Source organism: Hoplias malabaricus, chromosome Y (assembly GCF_029633855.1).
Source record: "Hoplias malabaricus isolate fHopMal1 chromosome Y, fHopMal1.hap1, whole genome shotgun sequence".
In the NCBI taxonomy this organism is placed as follows: Eukaryota; Metazoa; Chordata; class Actinopteri; order Characiformes; family Erythrinidae; genus Hoplias; species Hoplias malabaricus.
Genome location: NC_089820.1, coordinates 16,629,186 through 16,652,177, shown reverse-complemented (window position 1 = coordinate 16,652,177; position 22,992 = coordinate 16,629,186). Strand labels below are relative to the sequence as shown.

The 22,992-nt window shown below is 39.0% G+C and overlaps 1 protein-coding gene across 3 annotated transcripts in view; it reads left to right on the top strand.

Moving 5' to 3' along the window:
- LOC136678603 (cotranscriptional regulator ARB2A homolog) overlaps positions 1-22,992 on the top strand; it is a 172,099-nt gene that overhangs the window by 87,050 nt on the left and 62,057 nt on the right. For all 3 annotated transcript variants that reach the window (XM_066656649.1, XM_066656651.1, XM_066656650.1), the window contains exon 8: positions 976-1,095. In XM_066656649.1, the coding sequence (XP_066512746.1) occupies positions 976-1,095 (120 nt within the window). The remainder of the gene's footprint in view (positions 1-975; positions 1,096-22,992) is intronic.

The window sequence follows — 22,992 nt, the reverse complement described above, 5'->3', positions numbered from 1 at the left end:
TATGGAAAAAAGGATACCTCCCAGCCCTGACCCCTGGAAGAGTGAGACGAGGACATTTTAAACGTGTACTGTAATGTTCATGTATTGGCATCATAACATATTTAGAATTATGCAGTGACAAATAAGAGATTGCAGAGAGAGAAAAACAGCCTCTCAGCTTTTCTTTGACAGCTTCATGGGAAGCCACCTGAGATACCTTCCCAACAGAACTGAAGATGCAGCATAAATGTTGAAAACAATTTATTGGTGATTATATAAATGTTTATACATTATTCTTACATTTACTCAGTTTGTCTCAAAAAGAAAAAAATGGACTCATTGTGGTAGGGTGAGACACTGTGCTCCATTCGTGAGCGGCCAGCACAGTGCAACATGACCAACATGACCATTCCTACCTGCTGCCTAGATCCTCCTGTTCTGCAGTGTTATTTGTTAATAAACATCACACTAATGATCTCCACTTTGGAAAAACGTAATGCAAAATTTAACTCAGTTCTCATGTTCTCAATACTCTCCCCCCCACATACAGTTGTTGTATGCTGGCCCTCACACACAACTTAACCAATCTCGAGCTTCTCCAAACAAACACACAGATCGATGTGCGAGGCATTGCTGAATGCCTCCCTCTCTTTCTGTCTCTCTGTCTCTCTCTCTCATCACCTCAGGCCCGTGTTAATTACGAGTGTTCTGTCTGCACTCTGGTGTTGTGACCTTCCCCCCGTGTTGGCCGATTATGTGCTTACCGCTTGTATCAAGGCCACATCGATCGCTTAGCAGGGTACAAATTAAGATTTAAACCTGACGTCACGGGAGCTATCGGTTTTTACATTTGGGGCATTTGCAATATGCAAGGCTCATTGATCCAGGGAGGATGTGCTTCAACATGATGGAGCAACTGTGTGAGTGTGTGCTTGTTGGTGTGTATTTAGTTCTCAGTTCTCTTACACTTCTGTTTGTGTGTCTCTTTCTCTTCAGGAAAACAGCTCCCCGGAGGAACACACACTGTACGTGTGGGACAACTTCATTTCCAAATCGCTCGCCAAAAACATCTTTGTTGTTGCTCACAGCTACGGGGGCCTGTGTTTTGTGGAGCTGGTGAGTTTTGTACGTTTGAAAAAGAAAAAAAATAAGAACAATAAGTATGAAGACACACATACACACGTACAAACATGAACACAGTCGGTCTCATTGGTGAAAGAGCACGTAGGTAAGACAACAGGTGAGAAATGATTAAAAATGGATAACGTTTAGTTTTGTTGAAAAGAAGTGTGGCTTCTGCAAACAATACAGTTCATCCTTATCCTAGGGCACTAGAGAGAGAGAGAGAGAGAGCGAGCATATGTAAGGGTTTAAAATGCAGCTGTATTATACCATGCTGAAGACCCAGAAAGTAAATGTAGAGAATGTTTGAGGTAGACAGAGGGCCACATTTACTCAAAGGGCTTGGAGACGAGAGGAACGGGAAAAAAAAGGAGCAGCATTTCAGTGAAACGCTCTTACATTGTTGAGACCTTAAACTTTAAGAGCAAGTGTATGGGCAATTACTTCAGTTTCTTTACAAAAAATGCCTTGTTTGTGCTAGGGGTGGGCGATATAATATCGTTCACCATAATATCAGTATGTATTATACCGATATTAGGGGCAGATACTCTACGGCTCCTAAACAGAGAATGCCTTTCTCATTGGTCATCACTTTTATTTATTTAGCCAATCAGCAGCCAGACTTAGCTGTCCATCATTTAGTGCTGCAGCCAATGGAGTCACAGTCCCACCTACAGGGGTTTGTTGGTTTTGTGGCGGCGCTGAGAGAAACAGGACAGTGCTTAAAAAAAAATTTAATAAATAATTGCACCATGTCCCGAAGAAACTATATTTAATTTTTTACTCAATACATCTGTGATGACAAGAAAACTTACTGACTTTTAGAACCAAAGTAATTTTTCATACATAAAAATCACATTAATATAAATATAATACATTAAATATAATATTAAATTATTTATATGAACTGTTTGTGAAGACAGCATTTGTTTACTTTGTTAAAAAATAAAATAAATTAAGCATCAGCAGATACACTGGGCTGAGTTTATTTGAAGTGTGCACTGTGTATAACAGCACTGTCTAGGACATCAGGGACTCAGTATCCACAGATACTCAATATTAAAAAACTCAAATCGGGATCAGAGGCAAAAAAAACTTGTTTGGGACATCACTATTTCTTAGACTTACAGTTAGATAATGCTGCATGTTCTTTTTGGTGTTAAAAATAAACACTAATACTTTTACATTATATTTTGTTATGGTTTTCATAATATCGTATCCTATATCGCCATATAGACCGTTTTTGGTCATATCGCCCAGCCCTAGTTTGAGCCTGGTATCAGTGTCTGTCTCATATGATTGATCATAAGTGGCATAAGTACCTGACGTTCCCATTCATCTCAGTTTTATCCACTACTGATCAGATCCTAATCTAATGGTCTAGTTTATAAATATGTAGATATTTGGTCTGATTTATAAATATGAAGATTGAAAGAATGACAATAACTTGAAAAAAGATGAAAGAAGCTATGAGTTGATGATGCAGTTGATAATGTGGTTCTTTGTGGTTCTCAGGGATGCATCAAAACACTTCACTGCTGTAAGAGGTCATATGCATGTGATTGAATAATATTGGGTGTGTTTTTAATGATTAGATGTTATAATTAGGGTAAATCATTCAGTAAAGATATAAATCTAGTCTGGTCTGCTGTCAGTATTATTATAACACTTTTGCTTTAAGTTTAATGTACTGTTATTAAGATAAAGTCTTTTTAACGTAAAAAACGAATCTTCAGAATCAGAGTTTGTGACAGCGGTATGACACTGTTTGTGTGAGAATGATTGTTTTAGTGGGGAGTGTGAACTTTGCTTGATGTGATGTAGAATCTGAGCTTTTAAAACTTAATGAAGTGTGTCTTATGTTGATAAGCTGTCTAATATACCTGCAGTTTGAGCTGGGTTGGTAGGTTAGGCATACGAACTCCTCTGAAACTCCATGAACTTGCTACAGCTGCTAGGCTAGCTATGACAGCTGGCTCAGCTGACTCGCCTTTGATCTCTCTCTCTTAGCCACACACACACACACACACACACACACCACAACACAAATTCACCTCCATACTCTCATACTGTCTCTGAACTCTCTGCTTTTGAAGTATGGATGTGTGTTAGCGGTTAGCAGGAACAGTAGGCATCTCTCTGATAACTCCAGGGGTGTGTACTGAGTGTGCTACTTACAGACACCATAAGGGCCTTTGTTTTGTTATTTGAATATGAGCATTAATATTCATGGCAAAGACTGGCTTTCAGTGGCCAGACTGTGGATGAAGCTTGTGACTTACACTTACACTTTACAACTTACACTTTACAGGAATAGTTCAGTCAGAAATGATAATATGTAAGTAGGCAATTGGTTGCATTATGCAAATTAGAGTATGCATGATTTCTATCTTTCTTTCAAATCATTGTTATATTTGATATATATATATATATATATATATATATATATATATATATATATATCCAATATATATATATATATATATATATATATATATATATCCAATATATATATATATATATATATATATATATATATATATCCAATATATATATGTATTGGATTTGTTCAGAATTTTCTAAATGCTGACAGAGAAAACTGAATTATTTTTCTTATTAATATTGAGATGCTAATACAAAGTATATTTATTTTAAGATATTATTTTGATTTATTATTTTTAGTCATCATCTACAGTAATGTATTTGTGTATTTTTTGCCAATTCTGGTTCTGTTTTCTGGCAAAACACTTTCTACAAGCTTACTCCCTCCCTGGAGAAAACTTTTAGCTCAGGGTTGTGGGTATGTGTGTGTGTGGGTGTGTGTGTGTGTGTCCCTGTCACCTCTGACATCACGGTCTCATCCTCCATTCCAAAACCACAACCTCTCAGGACAACACTGCTGACCTTTGACCCATAAAGAGCACTGAAGCCAACTGACCGTGAAAGCACAATCTCTCGCCCTCTAAATGCACACAAACACACATACACACACACACAACCTTGGGCAGAGTAACTGAAGAGTTCCTCTCAGCTTTGTCCTGATTTAATAACATTAGTCCTTTCACAAGTTTAACTGATATTTATCTATATTTACTGTATAAACTGTGGTTCATACAAATAACACAAATAACAGCCTGGGTTAAACACTGCTTAATCACTGCAGCTGCTGTAACACTTTATGGAGAAGAGCCTGAAAAGCTAGCCCACCAGTTAATTGATGAGGAAAGTGTTCCGAGGGGAATAGAGAGGGTAAAAGGCGAGAGAGTGAGGGGAGGAGAGGGAGAGGTGGAGGAGTACACTGGCTTTAGTCTGGATGGACCATTTGACACATGAACGGCGCCTCAGAAAACAAGCTGTCTGCGGGTTAATTACTGCTCGTATTTTGCAGTTAATAAACATGTTTCTGATCAAGCACATCAAACGCTGGCCGATTAATTTCTCTCTCTCTCGCTCTCTCTCTCTCTCTCTGCAATATTTTTACTCAGATTTGATTTTTGAGCACTTCATAGACTGTAAGGCCTAATTATAGATACATCAAAGCACAGCTAAAGGCCTGAGAGAGAGAGAAGAGCAGAGAACTGGCCTTTCCTCCATTACTGGTGCAGGCTTTGCACTCTCCCTTCTCTAGTCCAGCCATCTCAGTATTCAAATATTCACTGCTTGTCTTGAGCATTTTCAACCTCCTTGCTGTAAGCATGGGGTATTTGAAGACTTGGATATTACCATTCCTTTAAAGCCACATTGTTCTCATCTCATTTTTATTTTTTTATAATTTCTGTAATATGTATCTTGGCAACCCATTCAGTACATAACTAAAGAGACTAAAGAAGCATAACCTAAGACACCACACATATATAGACTGACGACTATGTTTATAATTTCTATTTATTTATTATATTCACCTGAACCTGAGCTTTGGTAGAGGTCATGTTCCCACAGTGCCGCAGTGATGTAGCATTAGGTAGAACACATCAGAAAAATGCTTTGCTTTGGCAGCTGGGACAGCTGGGACTTTGTGGGGTCATCCACTGTATGCAGGCATCAGTATGGTTATTATCCTGCATAAAACTGGCATGCTTCTTGGGGAATGTCCTGGGCGGGATATCCTTTTTCAATAAGCAGAAAGTTCATTTCTATGTGCCTCACAGGTGTGTCTGTGTGATGTTTTTAATCTAGCAACTAATGTTGCAAGTTTTGATCAACGCTGATAGGCCTGTGTGCTGATATTAAAGCACTGGGGCTAGACAAGTACTGTCTGTCTGTGTATCAGCTAATTAATGTTACAGAATGATAGAAGTGTGTGTGTGTGTGTGTGTGTGTGTTGAGAGCCAGTCAGACATGGATGTTTAGTTGTTTTACCCAGAGAAATGGGTCGTTATTCTCTAACTAACTGGTTTAGCTATAGCATAACTCTTCACATATTTACATGTCAAACTGTTATATTTCTAACCAGGAAACATAGTTTCACTGATGAGAAGCACTGAAAACCACCCATTGTGGAGCAATTACTAAATGAGGGTGGGTTTATGTGAGTGAGAAATTGACTTTAAAGTGAGATCAGTGTAAATACAAACACTTAGAAGTGCGTTAATGTAAAAAATAAATAAATAAATAAGTAATTCTCTTTTTCCTGTTCTGCCAAAACACTCTTACCAGGATCAAACTAACTAAATGACCTACTGCTCCAGCAAGTCTGTCTGCAGGGTATTCCACCTCTGCCTTTTAGCCTAGCCACCTCAGCGCTCTCTCTCGCTCTCTCTCTCTCTCTCTCTCTCTCTCTCTCTCTCTCACTCTCTCTCGTTCATGTCTTTCATCTTCCTCTGTAGCCATGGGGTGATGGCAGCGCTCGTCGAGGCAGAGCACAACCCTACATAACCTTCCCTGACTCTGAGTGAGAAAAAAGGTCCATGATATCAGGGAGGACAGCAGTGCCTTATATAACAACTTATGTAACCATACATCTGCATCCCAGTGCACCACTGTGTGGGTGCCCATAACCCTGCATATCATCTGTTTGATTCATCTTCTGTACACACACACACTGAGAAGGTTTACATGTGTAAAATGACGCACTAAATGCTAAACATTGATTGATGAAGCTCTTCACTAATGCTTGCAGGGTTTTATATGTTGTGCTGCCGCTGCATCGTTGGTTCATGGAATAATGACATGACGGATCACATGTTCCTAATACATTGGACATGAAAGTGCATTATTATCCTTTTGGTACCTGTGATATTGCACCGTGAGAACTAATGTTGATATCTCTGGGTGCTCCAGTTTTCTCCCATGGCCCATAAACACATGTTGGCAGGTGGATTGGCTACTCACAATATGTCCATAGGTGTGAATGTATGTGTGTGTGTGTGTGTTTGTGTCGCCCGGTGAAGGACTGGAGCCCCCTCCTGGGTTTGTTCCCTGTTTCAATAACAATGACATGATTTTTATACACATTCTCAGTATTTCAGTATATATTATTTACAGCATCTGTCTGTATTAAGGTTTGCACTCAAAATTAAAACTATCTGTTCCTTTGCAGTAAAACTGTAAATGTTGCTTATGGAAAATAGAGATTAGTCTTGTTCAAGCCTTTAAAATATGAACAAAAACAGTTAGGTTGTTCTCCTCTCTCTTAAGTGTGTGTGTGTGTGCCTGTCTGTCTGTCTGTCTGCTCAGGCTTGTGTGTCTGTATGTTTGGGCTACATTCTTAGAAGCCAGACATATAGCCTGTGAGGTGTCTGAATAAGAAGCTGGTTCCTCTCTCCTGGGACTAAAGCAGGAGATACATACACATTTCTGTGCTGGTACAGTATCCACTTGCAACGGATGCTGCAGCGCAAAGCAGAAACTTCCATTCTGGCCCACAACCAAACTAGCTGTTCCACACATGCTGAATTATGAATTCTAGCCTCTAGCCTGAATGTATAGACTCACATTGTGTAGAATGCAGCTGCTGTACTTTTGCACAGTACATATTGCTGTTTTACATTGTATCTGATCCCTGTGTGGTCTGAAACTTGGCCTCTTACATGGCATCACAAATTTAGCAGCACATCCAACATAAATATTCTTGTATTTATGCTTTAAACAAAAGTCAAATACTTAGCATTCAAATCTAGTACAAATCAGTTAATGTCAGATGGAAATAGCTTTTATAAAATGAACCATACCATATAGTAGGGGGTAATGTTCAATATTTGAAGAGCCAACCTTGTACACACATTTAATCTTCAGTGAAATACACAACAAAAATGTGTTTTACTTTAGCGTAAAAATAGCAGGGAAACGTGGCTTTGATAAGTGGATTCTTTCATTCCCAGTATGCCTATTGTTATCATTTAATTAATGCTAATGGATTGTGTCCTGAAAACAACAGTAGTTAATGAAATTGTAAACCATGGTGACTTTGAATCTTGCTAGATATGCTAGTCAAATTGCTAATTCTGTTAGCTCACAGGATATGGACTGTACAGTGCTCCTATATAAAGATTTCTATGGAATTGAATTGCTGTCTGACAGAAATCCCCACTCTAAACTACCGTTATTAGGTTGCTATAAAAAGCAAACATGCAGAGTCTGTATAGTATCTCACTCAGCAGATCCTCTTCGTTCTCTGTGAGGTTTTTATTTACGAGGTTTGTGTTCTGTGTTTCAGGGTTTTGTTAGTGCAGCAGAAAGTCATTTAGAGTACGGAATCACTATTGTGTTACAGACTCATCCTGTTGTTAGTTAGTAATGACGTATCAAAGCTTATTCTAGTCGTAAGAGCCAAGCACGGTTCACATAGCCACTAAGTCACAAATAGAAGATACATAGTAAAATACAGTTTTAGTAGGGTGACCAAATCTGAGATGGTAAAAAAGAGGACACGGGTTGGGGGGTGGTGGTGGTGAGGTCACGCCCCCCGCGCCCGTTGTACGCTTAGCTAAACCTAGGTGTGCTTTTAGGTCCTTTACACCTTTATTTGCTATGCAAAAAATGGGAATTTCTTTTTTAATTCATTCTTGAACTTACATTTACGTGTCGGCATAGCTGCTCGAGATGAGGGTGGGTACATGAGCTTTGCCTGACGTAAACAAAGACTACTGACGTGCAGACTGACCAATTAAATATTTACAGAGAAGGTTATCGACCAATAGCGGTAACTCTACAGTCAGACCGTCCAATCAGAAGATTTTAGGCTACTTCACCACGCCCCCTTCTCACTCAAGCGAACCAATCGTAGTAGGGAAGGGCGGGACTAGTTTGTGAACGAAATGCTTCTCGAAATTCTATGTAAGCTCTAGAAAAACAAAATCCTGGACATTTTTTTAAGTAAGTAAGGTAAAAGAGAACGTCTGGTCACCCTAGTTTTAGTAGCCAGTGGAGAAGACTGTTGTGGAATTAAAATTGTATGTTTTTAATCTCAGCATAAAACCATTTAGATCTGTTTTTTTCTTCCCTGAACACAGCTTATTGGAGTTCAGAGAAAGTATGGTTCCTAAGGTGTAAAACATTAAGCAAATTTGTAATTGTGTCTGTTTGTAGTAGTTACTAATATGAAATCTCTTCTGAGGAAGAAACTCTTTTACTGTGTTCTTTTACAGTTTTGTGCAACAAGTATGGCAGCTCTTTTTTGGAACTAAAATGTTAAGAGCGTGTTATTGTAATTTAGTTGTCAGGAATTATTCTCACTTAAGAATAATTCTTATTTATGTATTTCTGATTGTATGAAGTATGGAACTGTCTAATAACATGCATTAAAAACTCCCTCTTTAATTCTCCCTCTTTCTGTTCTGTTTGTCTTGAATAAGGACTATATTTTTAAAGCTTAATTATTTCCTACCTCCACTAAGCAGAAAGAGATGTCGTTAATGTCCAAACCTTTTCTCGGTGTACACCAAAGAAAGGTGGTTTAATGACCACCGATTCCCCGTTTCTGTGACCTTGTATGAAAGCCTGTACAGCAGGTTGAAGTGCAGACTCTCTGAACACAAGAGCATACATACTGCCATTGAACCAGTCAGGCTGAGAATATGATTGGGTTTGAATTGATTTGCTTGTTTGAGATACCTTTATTCAGTACAGTTACAGACCAAGGCCTTTCTTTGGTATTCCACATTGTGGGGTGATTGCCGCCTTCTGTTTGGCCCCTTGATTATGTACAAACAGGCTTCAGAGCCCCATTCCAGGGCCTCTACCTTTGTGTGTATATGTGTAACGGATAACAATGTCTAAAATTACTCATTTTTGTTGCCTGAAAAGCGTTCCTAACAATTGGCCATTGTAAAAGATTTCCCCCACAGTAGATCTCTTTTTTTTTCCTTCCACCATCATCATTGTTTGTTTGTTATTTATTCATTTATTTATTTGATTTATGAAGGGGCGCTTCAAACCCAATTCTTCCCTCTTGGTCCTCTGTTGTGAAGGATCCATGAGAGAGAAAGCTGAGAGCTTGTCAGCGCCAGCATTTATTTATATATTTCTGGCCATTTTTGTCATTAATTTTTGTTTGTTTCTGAGAGACGACGGGCAATCGAGAGCAGGCAGCTTGTTGTCGGAGAATGGAGGGCTGTCCACGCAAGCTTTTTAATTGATTTCAATTTGCCGTCAAGGTGCATTACGCCAGAGAAATGTCTAGACAGATTCTAACAACACATAAATGAGGGAGGGTGGGGAGCATATAGAGGGTAATTAGCTTTCTGTCTGGCTGTATATATATACTCCAGAATAACGCAAACAAAACCCAGTATACTGTAACAAGGTGTGTTTATTTATTTATTTCTCTCTCTCTCTCTCTCTCCTTTCCAGAGTGTTGCAATTAGATGTCATTTCCCCATATTACACTGAGATCAGCTGTAAATTTAAATTCGCCATTTGCTGCCAACTCTGGTTTTGGTTTGAATTATTTTGCTGTTTATACAAAAGTAAATCATGTGTTCTTGGTTTGTTGAGGAAGATTAAAAACAAAAGCAAAAATAGAGGAAGTACAGAAGTTGACACTGAAGCAGGTCATTGACGCGATAGTTCAGCCAAAACAAAGTTCAGCCATCCATAAAATCATCATACGCTTGCCTCAAACTGTGTGGAGTTTTTAAGTGATCTCAAACTGCTTTGTGCTTTCTGTTGATGCTGTTAGATTTGCCATTTGTGATTTTTGGGTGATTTGACTATATTTGATGTCAAAGAATAAAATGTACATTTATTATGCTTTTTCAGCAAACTATCTTCTCTAATGATACAAGGCCTTAACAACTCTCTAGGTCTGTTTCTGTGACTGAGTTGGTGTTTGGTGCTGCTTTGGTGCTATATGTTTGGCTTTGGTCTACATCTCTTTCCCTTATTCATTCCTTTTCTTATTTGCTCTCTCTCTCTCTGTTGAACTAATAGTGTGAATAAAGTTTTAACGTTTACGTCCTTTACTTTCTCTCACTCTTTATCTCTCGTTTTTGTTCTTTGTCTCTTTCTCTATTTTTATTGCTTTTCTTTCTCAATCTCTGCTCTTTCCTGTTTCTCTCTCTTTGTCTCTCTCTCCATTCCCTCCCTCTTCCTCTTTTCTCTCTCTGATTCAGACTTAATTAGTTGTTGCTTGTTAACAAGCTGAGAGAGTTTAGTGCATAAACAGGGCTGAGAGGATGAATGCACTCTGAAATGAGTGTGCAGATAAGAGAAATCACACCGCTCCTCACTTTCTATAAATAAACTATCAGCAAACGCCTGTTTGGAGTGGTCTATCTTCTTTGGTGATAAGGCACGCTCAAAGAATGTGTGTGTGTGTTTGCCTGTGTGTGTGCGCGCATTTGTGTTCCCAATACACATTAAAGCAAGAGGAGACTTTGATTTGACATGTGTCTGAGATGGCTTGTGTGTGCTTGTGGCTTTGGCGTAAGTGTGTGTGTGTGTGCTGACATAGACAAGTTTGTTATTGCTGCTTATTGTCTGTCATGTCCTGTGCAGTTCATATGGCTGCAGATCATTTGCATGTGAATACCTATCAGTATACATCTGCTTTATAGAATATGCATCAGGCCTCTATTGAACATTGATGTACGCTGACATTTTTGTCAAATAGAAACTGAAACTGTTTTTTTCCCTTTTCTCTTGGGAATCTGAAATATGAAACACATCTGCATCTGTAATTTTTGGATAACATGTACCTTACAGTTCTTGCTTACACATATGTACAGTAACTTCAGAATCAGATTGGTGTGCACAGATATTTGAGGTAAGGTGTGCAGCCATGTGGCTACATTCAACTTCAGATTTAAACGTACGCTTGCCCTCTTCCGAAGAGCCAGGAATAATCTATTTTCACTGTTCCGGTGATGAGTAGTCTCCATAGCCGTCATAATCTTAGCTATATGCTCGCCGGTGAAATTGTAAAGTAAATAAATGAAATCTTTTAATGCAGCAGTCCCCTTCCTAAACTAATCTCCCCCAAAGCAAATGATATGTTTTAAATCCAGAAAATCTCACTCAGGAGACCCTCAACAGAGTATAACAATAGTTAAATGTCTTATTTTTGACCTTGTGTCAAACCGTCTTTTCTTTTCTCAGTGAGCTTTAACTGAGAAAAAAACTAATGTCAAATTACACATTGTGTTTATAACCAGAGATAACTAAGGGTTAATAAAGGCTGCAGGTGAGTGCTCTTGGTGTAAGGCAAGTTTGTTAAGGCTACAGTGGGTTCAGTCCACTGTAGATCACATGATCACCTCAAGTCATAGTATTACTAAGTGTTGGCCGAAAAATTCTCTTTCACATACCCTTTCGCTCTCCACAATGCGCTAACGTTTCCATGACAACGTAATTGAAAATCATTATGTCTAAAACAACTATTGTTTCTTATTCTTTCAGTTCTCTCTCTCTCTCTCTCTCTCTCTCCCCATCTCCCCTTCTCCCCTCCCTCACTCTTTTCCTTGCTTTCTCTTTGAATGAAAAACATCATGTCCTTACCTACAACCATGTCTCTTTCTCTCTCTCTCCCTCCCTCTCTCTCTCTCTCTCTCTTGTTTTCTTTTGCTCCCTATCTCTCTTTTCCTCTCTGCTTCTCTCCTGCTAGTTTAAGAGTTCACGGAGAGTCTTAAGGGATTCATCATTGCATATTTACGGGGCTGCAGTCTGATATAGCTGTAAGGTTTTTCTGCCGGAGCTCCATTGATCTAATGCGCATGTTGGCTCCCGAGGTTACCGGACGTGCTCCCATTTCCATAAGGGCCCTGGGCAAGGTTTCTCTCCAGCATTGATTGGCCCTGTCCTAGGGAGCCTCGCCTTGCCTTCCTTCATTGATCACTTTGTTTTTCCCTGAGACAGTGTTACGCCGAGTTCATCTCAAACACCCGCCACCCCCCCACACACTCCCTCACCCTCCACACATACACCACAACCCCAACCTGCGGAGGGTGAGGATGAAACATAGAGGGAGAGAGAGGGAAAGAAGGGAAAGGAAGGAAAGCAAAGCTATAAGTGAAAACTTTGGCGCCAATATCTTAATAGTCTTTCCTGTTCTGCTGTAGTAGGAGCTCAAAAAAGGGCCAGGGTGAGACAGGGGGTGTGTCTACTGTGTGCCATAAGGCCTAAGCGATGTGAACGTTTTGCATTTCTCTACTGATAAACAATTGTCAGTAAAATATAATGGTAAACAATGTACAACATAGTTGTCAAATATTACCCTTAACTGACCCTAAACTAAAATCAGAAAGCCTTAATATACGTTATATATTCACTACCGTTATAATACACACTACCATTCAGAGGTCTCCAACTAATGTGGTTGTATACATTTGAAAACCCAGTTTCACAGGATATTTTCTGGAGGCAGAGATACCTTGTATTTTTAATGGTATAGAGTTTTTTGGCCATTTAGGTTGTGTTAAAACATATATTTATTTTATTTGTTTTAATGTGTGTTTTTTTAATTAACGCTGATAGTGTGTTATATTTAAATTCATTAGTTCTACCTGCAGTGCTTCAGTAAATGTGGCCAATGTTTTATTTCCCACTTAGCATCTGAAATGACTGTCATAAGAGCATGAGATTATTGCCATTTTCACTTGTGAGCGTGGCTCTCTTCACATTGGAATTGTCTGCTATTTATGATCGAAAAACTGGCTGTTATTTATATGAATCATTTATATGTGGGATATTCACTCTTTGAAGCCTCACTAATTATTGGTTGGATTTGAGTTTGAAAGCTGTGTATGAACAATTCCGGAAATGTCCATATTATAAAACAGACTTCTCTCTAGACACACACACACACTGTATCTGATAGATATGTGCCATGCTAGTTATCTGTTTGTTGCCAACAAGTAGTTCTGGCTATACTCTCCTACATCTGAACATTCTATTTCAGCGATCTCTTTCTCCTCCATCTCTGCACACACACACACACACACACTTTTCTCTCTTTTTAGTGGAAGTGCTTCCAGCAATTCTGAGCCCGACTGGACTGGCAGGTTGCAGATGTCTTAAACTGAAGCTGAGCTCCCTTGTTTGTGTGGGTGTGCGATGCGTGTTGGGTGAGGCTGTAGAGTGGAGTGTTTTAGCCTTGTACTGTACCCTCTGCCTTTCTGCTGAATTTGGGGATATGGCAGAATGGAGAGATGCCTTTGACCTCCAGCACAAAGGAAGCAGTCCTCTCTCACTTTTTCTCTCGCTCCATCTTTCACTCCCACTGAGCCTAGGGCATGAGGTCTTCTGCTACCTCTCTCTCTCTCTCTCTCTCTCTCTCTCTCTATCATACACACTCTCTCTCTCTCACACACACACACACACACACACACTATTCCTTTGTTTGAAGCTCTCCGTGTACTCTTTGTCTTGTCTCCGCACTCCAGAGCCACAGAGCTGTACTCAGTCACGTCGTCCGTCCATTTGTCCATCCTTACACTGTGAGAGGACACCTTAGTGCTGTGGGTTTGTAAGGATGTGTAGCTGTCGAAAGTCACGCACTGAATAAAGGAATATACAGTGAAGACCGTTTGCAAATCAACCAAACACCTGCTGATTTTCTCAACGAGAAATAAACTAGCTGCTCCAAAGCCCAGACCTCTTAAAAAAATGGAATGTTTTGTGTAATGTGACTGAACTGTGGAGTAGGTGGATAAATATATATATTTTTATCTGATGCTTAATTATGAATGTGAAAGACTTATGACCCACACCTGATCCCTGGGTGCTGGGGATGGCTGCCCGCTGCTCTGGGTGTATGTTCACAGCCCCTAGTGCACTAGTGTGTGGGTGTTCACTGACACAGATGGGTTAAATGTGGAAGACATAGTTTGTTGTACGTTGTACAATGACGAATAATAGCACATTATTTATATTTTGAGTTTTTAACAGACCATATGTAAATTCGTGTGTGTCCACTGTCTCAACTGACGACTCTTCCTGTTGAAACTTTGCAGCACTGGAACGTTATTATTCCAGTGGAGCTCGGAACAGAGTGTGAGAGAAATCACTTATTCCAGGAAAAAAACGGCCCATGAAGCTCCAGGAAGAGACGTCTGCTGCAACAGGGAGGGACTGCCCTCATGTTTTAATATGTCATTGAACTCTACAACTTTGGAGAACGTCAGATTTCTCTCTCTCTCTGTCTTTCTGTCTTCTGTTTTCACCCTTTGGCTCTCTCTTTTTTTCTTCACACACTTTGTTCCCTCTGCTTCATTCACCCTTCTTCCTTTTTCCACTGACTGTGTCTTAAAAGTTGATTGAATGTCGGAGAATTTTATGGTTCCTTCTCCAGAATGTGTTAAACCTTTCGAACATCTCTTTCCCTGTCTCTCTGGTCCCATACTGATGAGTTATAATATGCAACACACACTCAGTCCCCATGTTGTATCTCTGTGTGTGTATCTGTAATTTCAGGGACAGAAGGCTGCCTTGTCCTTCTTATACTTGCTTTTTCTTTTTTTTTCCCCCTCCCCTCTCACTGTTTCTCTCTGGTTGAGTCAGCTGCGTATCCCAATCCCCCGGTCTACTCCTTTACGAGGCCGTTTTTTAAAACTCTGTGTTTTAGTTATGTACCTGCGGTAAAACATATTTAATTTTTAAGCCCAGGAAGCCAACACTGAAAAGAGATGAACTGTTTTATGTGCCATTTTAAGGTTTTATGTGCTGTGAATTATGGCGCACCCAGTGAAATATTGGTCAGAGAGAGAGAGAGAGAGAAAGGAAAAAATGAAAAGCTGTGCATCTGTGGCTCGTAGTGTTGAGCTCTTTTGATATGAGCTGTGTAAGGTGTTGGTTCACACTCCACAGTGTGTCTCTGAGGGAGTGTACTGAGCAGGAAAACACACACAATCCCAACACTATGTAAGGCTGAGATACAATACACAATGTTGCATACCAGACCCTCCTGACAGTGGACAACGTCCTGAAGCCTTCCCAGTGTTTACTTACACTGTTTATAGCTATGAAATGTACTTTCATTCAATTTATATAGATAACAGTATGTCAGACTGTTTCACAGAGTAAGTCTAATTGAGATTATGTAACAGCTTGATGTGGTTTGAGGCAAATATTTAACCATGCAGTCTGTATATGCGTTTGTTATATATTTCATTTAGAATCTGTTAAAAAGCAGTCTCTGGTAATTGATGAGACGAGTCACAGTTGAGCTGAATGCTGGTTGGGGCTAAAAAGCTTGCCGTATTTCTTAGCCCCGGTGCTAAATTAATGTCACAAACCTGACTTCACTGAGTAACAGCACTTAGTTAAAGGAGACAACAGTGTTAGTTTATTTTCAATCACTTTCAAAGGCCATTTCTGGACTTCCCTTATTTAGTTCTTTAATTTATTCATGATTAGGACAAATTTAACCTTGTTTTTCTCACTCCAAATGTAGACAAATTATTGAGTCATCTTTAGTATCCAACCTGTGCTTCTTTAGTTTAGCCCTGGGGCTGCAAAATTAATGTAGCGTGCGAATGTGAACCACGTGGCCTAAGCTATTACATATTTGCTTTAAACTGTGTCGAGTTGTTAAGGAATCTGAAGATGCCTTTGTGGTTTCCGACTTGACTGTCATACTGTTCTCATAAAAATAGATGTAAGTACACGGCCTAGCTTTTTACTTATTTATTTTTATTTAATTTATAAAAGTGTCAGAAGCCACTAATTTAACCATTTCAGGGTTTCAGGCAGATCATTTCACATTGATAGTTGGCTGGTTATATAATAGTTACATTAGCCTTGTGGCTCTAGTGTAAAACTAATGAAACAACTACAGCCCCTTTCAGGCTGACCCACTGCGTTTGGGGTAAAGGATGAAAATTGGTGAATCTGATTGTTGGTTAAACCATGAATATGAATGTCCACCAGGCTGGTCTGGGGGTGTGTAACTGGGGCTGTTAGTCATTCAAGGCCAGGCTCAGCCTATCAGCTCCTTATGTGTTCCCCTCCTTCTAATAGACGCCTTCACACTGCACGATTCCTCTGGTCTGCCTGACATCCACTTTCATGCATGGCCTGTTATCATGAACACTTTCTCTCTCTCTCTCTCTCTCTCTCTCTCTCTCTACTCTCCCTGGAACATTAAAAACATCTTGGTGATGTCAGAATTCTTCTAATATCCCACACTGCACACACACAGACACCCATCCCCCTTCTCACAACCTCTTACCCTACTCTCCCCCATCTTTTTTTTCCTCTGTTTTTTTTTTCCCTCCTCCCTTGCTCTCCTGCCAGCCCTGCCTCTTCAGGCTGTTCATATGTGATGCCATCTCCCTAGTGACCCAACCTCTCTCTCTCTCTCTCTCTCTCTCTCTCTCTCCTCTCTCACTCACACACACACACACACACATTCATACTCTCTCTCTCTTTCTTTCTGTGATGTGGGAGACGTTTTTCTTGATTGGACTCATTTCTCATTGATGAAAACACTAGGGGGCACTGCCTATCCTTTGTTACAGCTTTTGCATAGAGAACATGGTAGAAATGTGGCAGTGTGTGAGGAGAGGGGATTTCTTCGCTTATTTGTCTAATTTATGATCATGATGGTGCTGGACAGTTCATTGCTATCCCTCCCTCTCTCCGTCTCCTCCTCTGTCTGTATTTCTTTTCCTCGCTCCCCCCCCCCTCTCTCTCTCTCTGTTTGTGGCAATTTTCTTCCCAGCTACGGACTTATTCAGCTCCAGGTTACCTCTCATTGCCTTTAATGTTGTGTGATGTTTGCTTCATGCTTGTGGATTTTAGAATGCGCGATCCATTCTTCACCTTTAAAGTCCCTTACCTTTTTCCCCTCTTAGGCCGAACACACACTGTCACAGGCACACGCTCTGAGGAGTAGGTTAATTAGCTTCTTCTGAAGTATTTCAAGTGAATAAAAGTTACCCTGCCGTGTGGTCACACTTCAAAGTTTTGCTTTTAAGAAGTTAGAGTGCTGATGCATGACACATGTTCATCCCATTCACATCCTTTTTTTTCTCACAGAAATGAAAAAGAACATTTCCCCCATTTGGACGTGACAGTTCTATAACTATTGTTTCCTGAAAAGAAAAACAAAGAAAAGAAAGAGTATTTTATGGTTTCTTCATCCCACATCTTGATGGAGCTCTCAAACATGAGCGTCATCCAGCGCATTGTATGGAGGTGTCAAACATGCCATAGAACAAAGGAGATGGCGAAAATCGACACCAGTCCCCCGCTCATGATTATCATAAAGAGGAAAAATAAAAGACGAGTGAGGCGAAAAAAAAGGAACCATCCCAAATGACAAGATAATCACTGCATTCAAATTTACCTTTATCACCGCGAGAAATGTCTGCCGTGGTTCCAAAACTAAATAAATAAAATGTTTTCTTTTCAGATGTCCTTGGCTGAGGCACGTAATGACTACACCCTGACAAATCGTTGACAGCAATTTAATAGTTAAAAAGATAATTCTGCTTTAAGGGGGTTTTCGGGAGGAAAGGTCACTCTGCGTGTATTTAGTGGGCTGACTCCTCTTTCTCGAAAATTCCAGACTTAGTCTCTTTGTGTTTGAGTGACATGGGCTTTCTCTGTAATAATATCCCCAGTAATGAAGGATAATAATGGACATTGTGCTAATCAGAAAGTAAAAGATACTAATACACATCAACCTGACAACCGTCAATAAACGGATTGCACAACAGCGTTACTTTTTTATTCCTTGGATGCTAATTATTATTGAGCTGCTTATATGTGTTTGTCTGTGAATAACATCAATTAGTCTATCATTGTGGCATCCTATCTGTGGTTTAATGAAGGGGGGGGGGGTGGCGTTGTTCCTAATTTCCATAGCGTGGAAACATCTGTTGAAAGTAAATATTGGTTAAATTCGTGTGTTAAATGGATTTGTTATTTTATTTTTATTTTTTATTTTTTTTATTTTATTACTTTTAGCAACTTCATTGTTGTTTGTAGGAGTAGACGTTACATAACAGTAATTTATGTGTGGAGTTTTCTTTAATAATAATGTATTGTTCGAGATATTATGCCTGGAAATAATTTATTTAGGGACGTTTGCTGTGTGGTTGTTTTTGCGCAGCGTATGAATAAGTAGTTTCCTCAAACCCTTGCGCTATTTTAACCACAAGGTTGTATTGTCTACAGAGCTTCATGTATGTTTCAAAAGTCTATTGTCTGCTTATCACTCTCTGTGTAGCACTGTGGCCTGAGCATGTACTTATGAATCAGGTGTAGAAACTACTTTTGCACATGTACTTTTAATTAAATATGAATTGTGAAATTTTGTATATTGCTGGAGTGTTGTTGGCATTGGGCAATTATACTTTTATTCAACTGCGTTTAGATACAAAAACATTCAAAGTACTTGTTACAAATATCAAAGATCATTTTTCTACATTAATTTATTTGTTTAATTTATTAATCACATTTCAGTATTTACATTAAAATATCCACTCTATACGTATGCTAATTCGTCTTTGTGTGTGGTAGCCCCCCCCCCCCCTTACGAATCGCCTCACACACAACCAAACAAAAGAAAGTGAATTTATTGGTTGAACATCTTACTGTTTACTGTTTAGTTGAATTTTTGAATGTGTTCCCAACTTTTGATGCTCACATATTTTCACTTTAATTCTTCACAATTATTAGTAAAGTTTCTCTTTAACTTTAACTTTTGAAGAGGAGTTTTTATTGTATGTCAATGTATGGAGCTTTTAAGTTTGAGTAGTTTATGAATTATTATTTGAACATCATTTAAAGCCCACAGTTTAAAGGGCATATTGTATTTTAAAAATGTTTAAAAAAAGCAAAAATTGAAGTGGAAATACAAGGTAGTTTTGAGGTTGCATTGTTGGAATATGTTTCTTTAAGACAGTTTTCTGCCCTTTTTTTCACCGGTGTGTGTGTGTGTGTGTGTGCGCAGACATAATGGGTTTTTCTCTCTTTTCCTTTGCCTTCCTTCACACTCTCCCCCTCTCCTCCTCAGCTCCTGGTTAAAATGTAGCTGGTGGCTATAAGAAGTTAATTTCAGATTGTTATATATTTCCATTAATTTCGGCAGACTCGTGCCCGGCTGCCTTTGAGAAAAGGGGTATCAGAGGCTCATTTTTGGGGGGCTCAGGAGTTCTTTCCCCTCTGGCTGCAGAGACGGAGCATTAGAGACAGATAGCTGATAGGCGAGTGAGGTTTTTGTCACGTTCATTAGCCATTGGTCCTACCTTTTTTTGCCTGTTTTTTCTCTCTCTCTCTCTCGCCTGAGTTGAAGTTGCAACTCCAAAATTACGGCCATGAGAGTGCCACGAAAAGTTTAAACAAAACGTCTGCTCCAAGAACTCATCTGAGGAAAAAGCCCTGCAGCTACTCTGGCTGAGGAGGAAAAGGGAGGGCTGACCTGACGCTGGAGTCCGAATGAAAACACACGCACACACACACACTCTCACTCGCTCTCTCCATCAAAAGCACCTTTCGCATACACCCACACATTCATGATCACACACAGACAATAGTCACATGTATTCAGCTACCCCCCTCTCAAACGAGCACACCCACAGATTCACACACCTGACCTGCCCGTGCACTCCAGGCCAAGCAAGGAAACTCCCTCAAGGCTTAAGGGAGGCTTTTTCTTTTCTTTTCTCTTTTCTTTTATCATCTCGACCTTAGCTGTACTCTTGCAGCAAATGAAGCTTTTCCTTCTTCACTTTTTTTTTTACACTTCTTTCTCTCATTTTGTTTGTTCTGCTTCTCTTTGTAGAGTCTTTTATAGTTAGACGGGAACATCTACACATTTCACACATCTATAATCTGACTTATTTATTCCTAACTCATTTAAATTTGTATATTATTTAGTATCTCATATGAAATCATATTTCTGTCATGCTGTGTTTGTATTAATTAATATACAATGTTTTTTGCATTGTCTCTTTTTATCCTTGGCTGGATGATTTTAACTCTAAATCATATGTCTTTCTTAACTTATTATTATTATTTTACATTGTTTTTTTTTTTTTTATCGTCTCATTCCTGTCTGTAAAATGCAAGCTCTCATGCTTTTATTTCTATTACCCCAAATGTCCACATGGGCTTGTAATTCTTAAGCCCCAAACTGTCCTACATCTTGTAAAAAATTATAATAATAATATTTAAACTATTTCTATTATGATCTTATCTTAAAGTTGTTAGAGATATATTATTAAATATATATATATATATATATATATATATATATATATATATATATATATATATATATATATATATATATATATATTTAAAATATCTCTTTTGTTTTATGCCTTTCTGCGCCATTAGCAAATTAAGTTGATTCTGTTGAATTTCCTGTTTTATTTATTTATTTATTTATTTATTTATTTATTTATTTTTCATCTCTTTCTCACTTTTCAGATTGTTTCATTTTAATGAAGCATCTAAATATCTGACGACCTCTCAGTAGCTCTATTAGCATTAATAATAATTTGTATTTCTCTTATAATTTATGTTCTCTCACACACATTCTCATAAAAAATATATATATATATATATATATATATATGTGTGTGTGTGTGTGTGTGTTTATAAAATGTTTGGCATGTTGACTAAGTGATGATAAGCTTGTATATGGAGCATACATAAATATGTAAATCTTCCTTCACATTTTACTTCACAGTGTGTTTGTTTGTTTGAGTTAAACATATTGGGAAAAGTATTAAATGTTCCACAACTTTGGTACAGTTTTAATTATTCACCCAATCAATATGTTCAAATCTACATATAAAAAAAGTGTGTATAATTGTGTTTAAATATAAATTCTTTGTAAAGGATCCATACTTATTTAAAAAAATAAAATTATGTAATTTGACCAGGGACGCTAAACAGAGGCACATATCTCCATCTGGTTTTATTGGTTTTCCTTTTAGTTTTTAACTTGCCGTAATTAATTATTGTTTTTGTGAACTTATCTTTAAGAGATTCACTAGTTACAGCTTCCCCTTTTTCTATTTAGACTTTCTTCCCTTGTGAGACTGGTTGGTAGTTGTAAAGCCACGTTGTTATGTCTGCCTGACATCTACACATTGCGTTCACATCTAAATATCCTTCTCCTTAAGCTTGTTGCATTGTACGTGTATCATTTAATATCTCAGTTTGACTTGGTGAGTACCATGTAAACATGCTTTATTGATATTTGCTCCCTAAAAAGGCTGTGGCATTAGAGCTTAAGTCATGTGTACGCACGGCTCCTCCTAAATATCTGGTGTTAATGGTAATGTGTACTCAGCGCAGCTATATTTCTGTCAGACGGGCACTCTGCTGGGCTAGTTTGTCTGTGAGTGGAGCTTTGCTGTAAACACTTCGGGCAGCCTGACCCCCGGCTCAGCCAAAGCTTTACCCTCCCTCTCCCCCTCCCTCTCCCCTTCCCCAACCCAGACTGGACCCAGCCTGTGTGTGTCAGCCAGTGTCTGAGTTATGACAGCCCTGCATCTCCCTCTTTGCTTCATCCCTTTCTCTCTCTCTCTCTCTCTCTCTCTGCCACTTTTGCCCCCTCCCTGCATGAATCAATGATCCAAAACTCTGTTAAAACAGGGTCAGCCCCACGCGTGCACTTAAAGGGTGTCAGTTTAACCTGCTCTGAAATACTAGCCGCTATTATTATAGCTTATAAATCATTAAGAAAGTTTAATTATACGAGAGTTTTCGTGGAGGAAATGTGCAGGACGACACAGGGGAGAGGGGAGTTTAATGGGCCAGCAAGTCCCATCACGGCGAAAGGATAAAAATATTGAGGTTAGCTTTTCTATTTTTTACGCCACAGCCCGAAAGGCTGAGGGAGAGACACGGACAGGACACGTTCTTCCTGGAATCAGCCGCGTCAGAGTAGCTGTGGAGCTGAGCGCTGACCGAAGCAGCCCGCTCCTCACTTTTAGGAGGTGATAAAGACATTGGCATCCTCACACCTTGTACGTTTCTTTAGTAAAAACCCTAATTAATGCACACTTTAATTATCAGCCAGCCTGAGTTTTCACTTTGCGAGCAGATTACAGTCCTAACTGCAAATTAACGTTAGGTGTCATTCTTTAATTGCTGTGGACTGTTCGTAAACATTAAGGTGTGTCGAGAAGCATCACTTCACTTTGGAAATGTACACCCACACAACGTTACGGCAAAGGAACAAGACGTTTTAGGATTCTAATTGAACGTAGCGTTTCTTACGTGATCAGTCTCTTGAAGAAGAAACATGCAATGTACACATTAACCTTCTAATATGTAATTAAGTTCAGTTTCTGTGTGCGTGTTTGCGTTCACTCAGATACCTGCTGTGCAATTAGTTAAGTGTTGTCCTCTCAGTTAAAGGCCTGATTAAAGTTTCATTTCTCTTAATTTGCTTCCATTTTTAAATAACCTTATCATTTATTTATACTTTATTAATTGTACATTAATAGATTTTATTTTTTTTATCAGTTGGGGTAGAGAAATGGTTGGTGT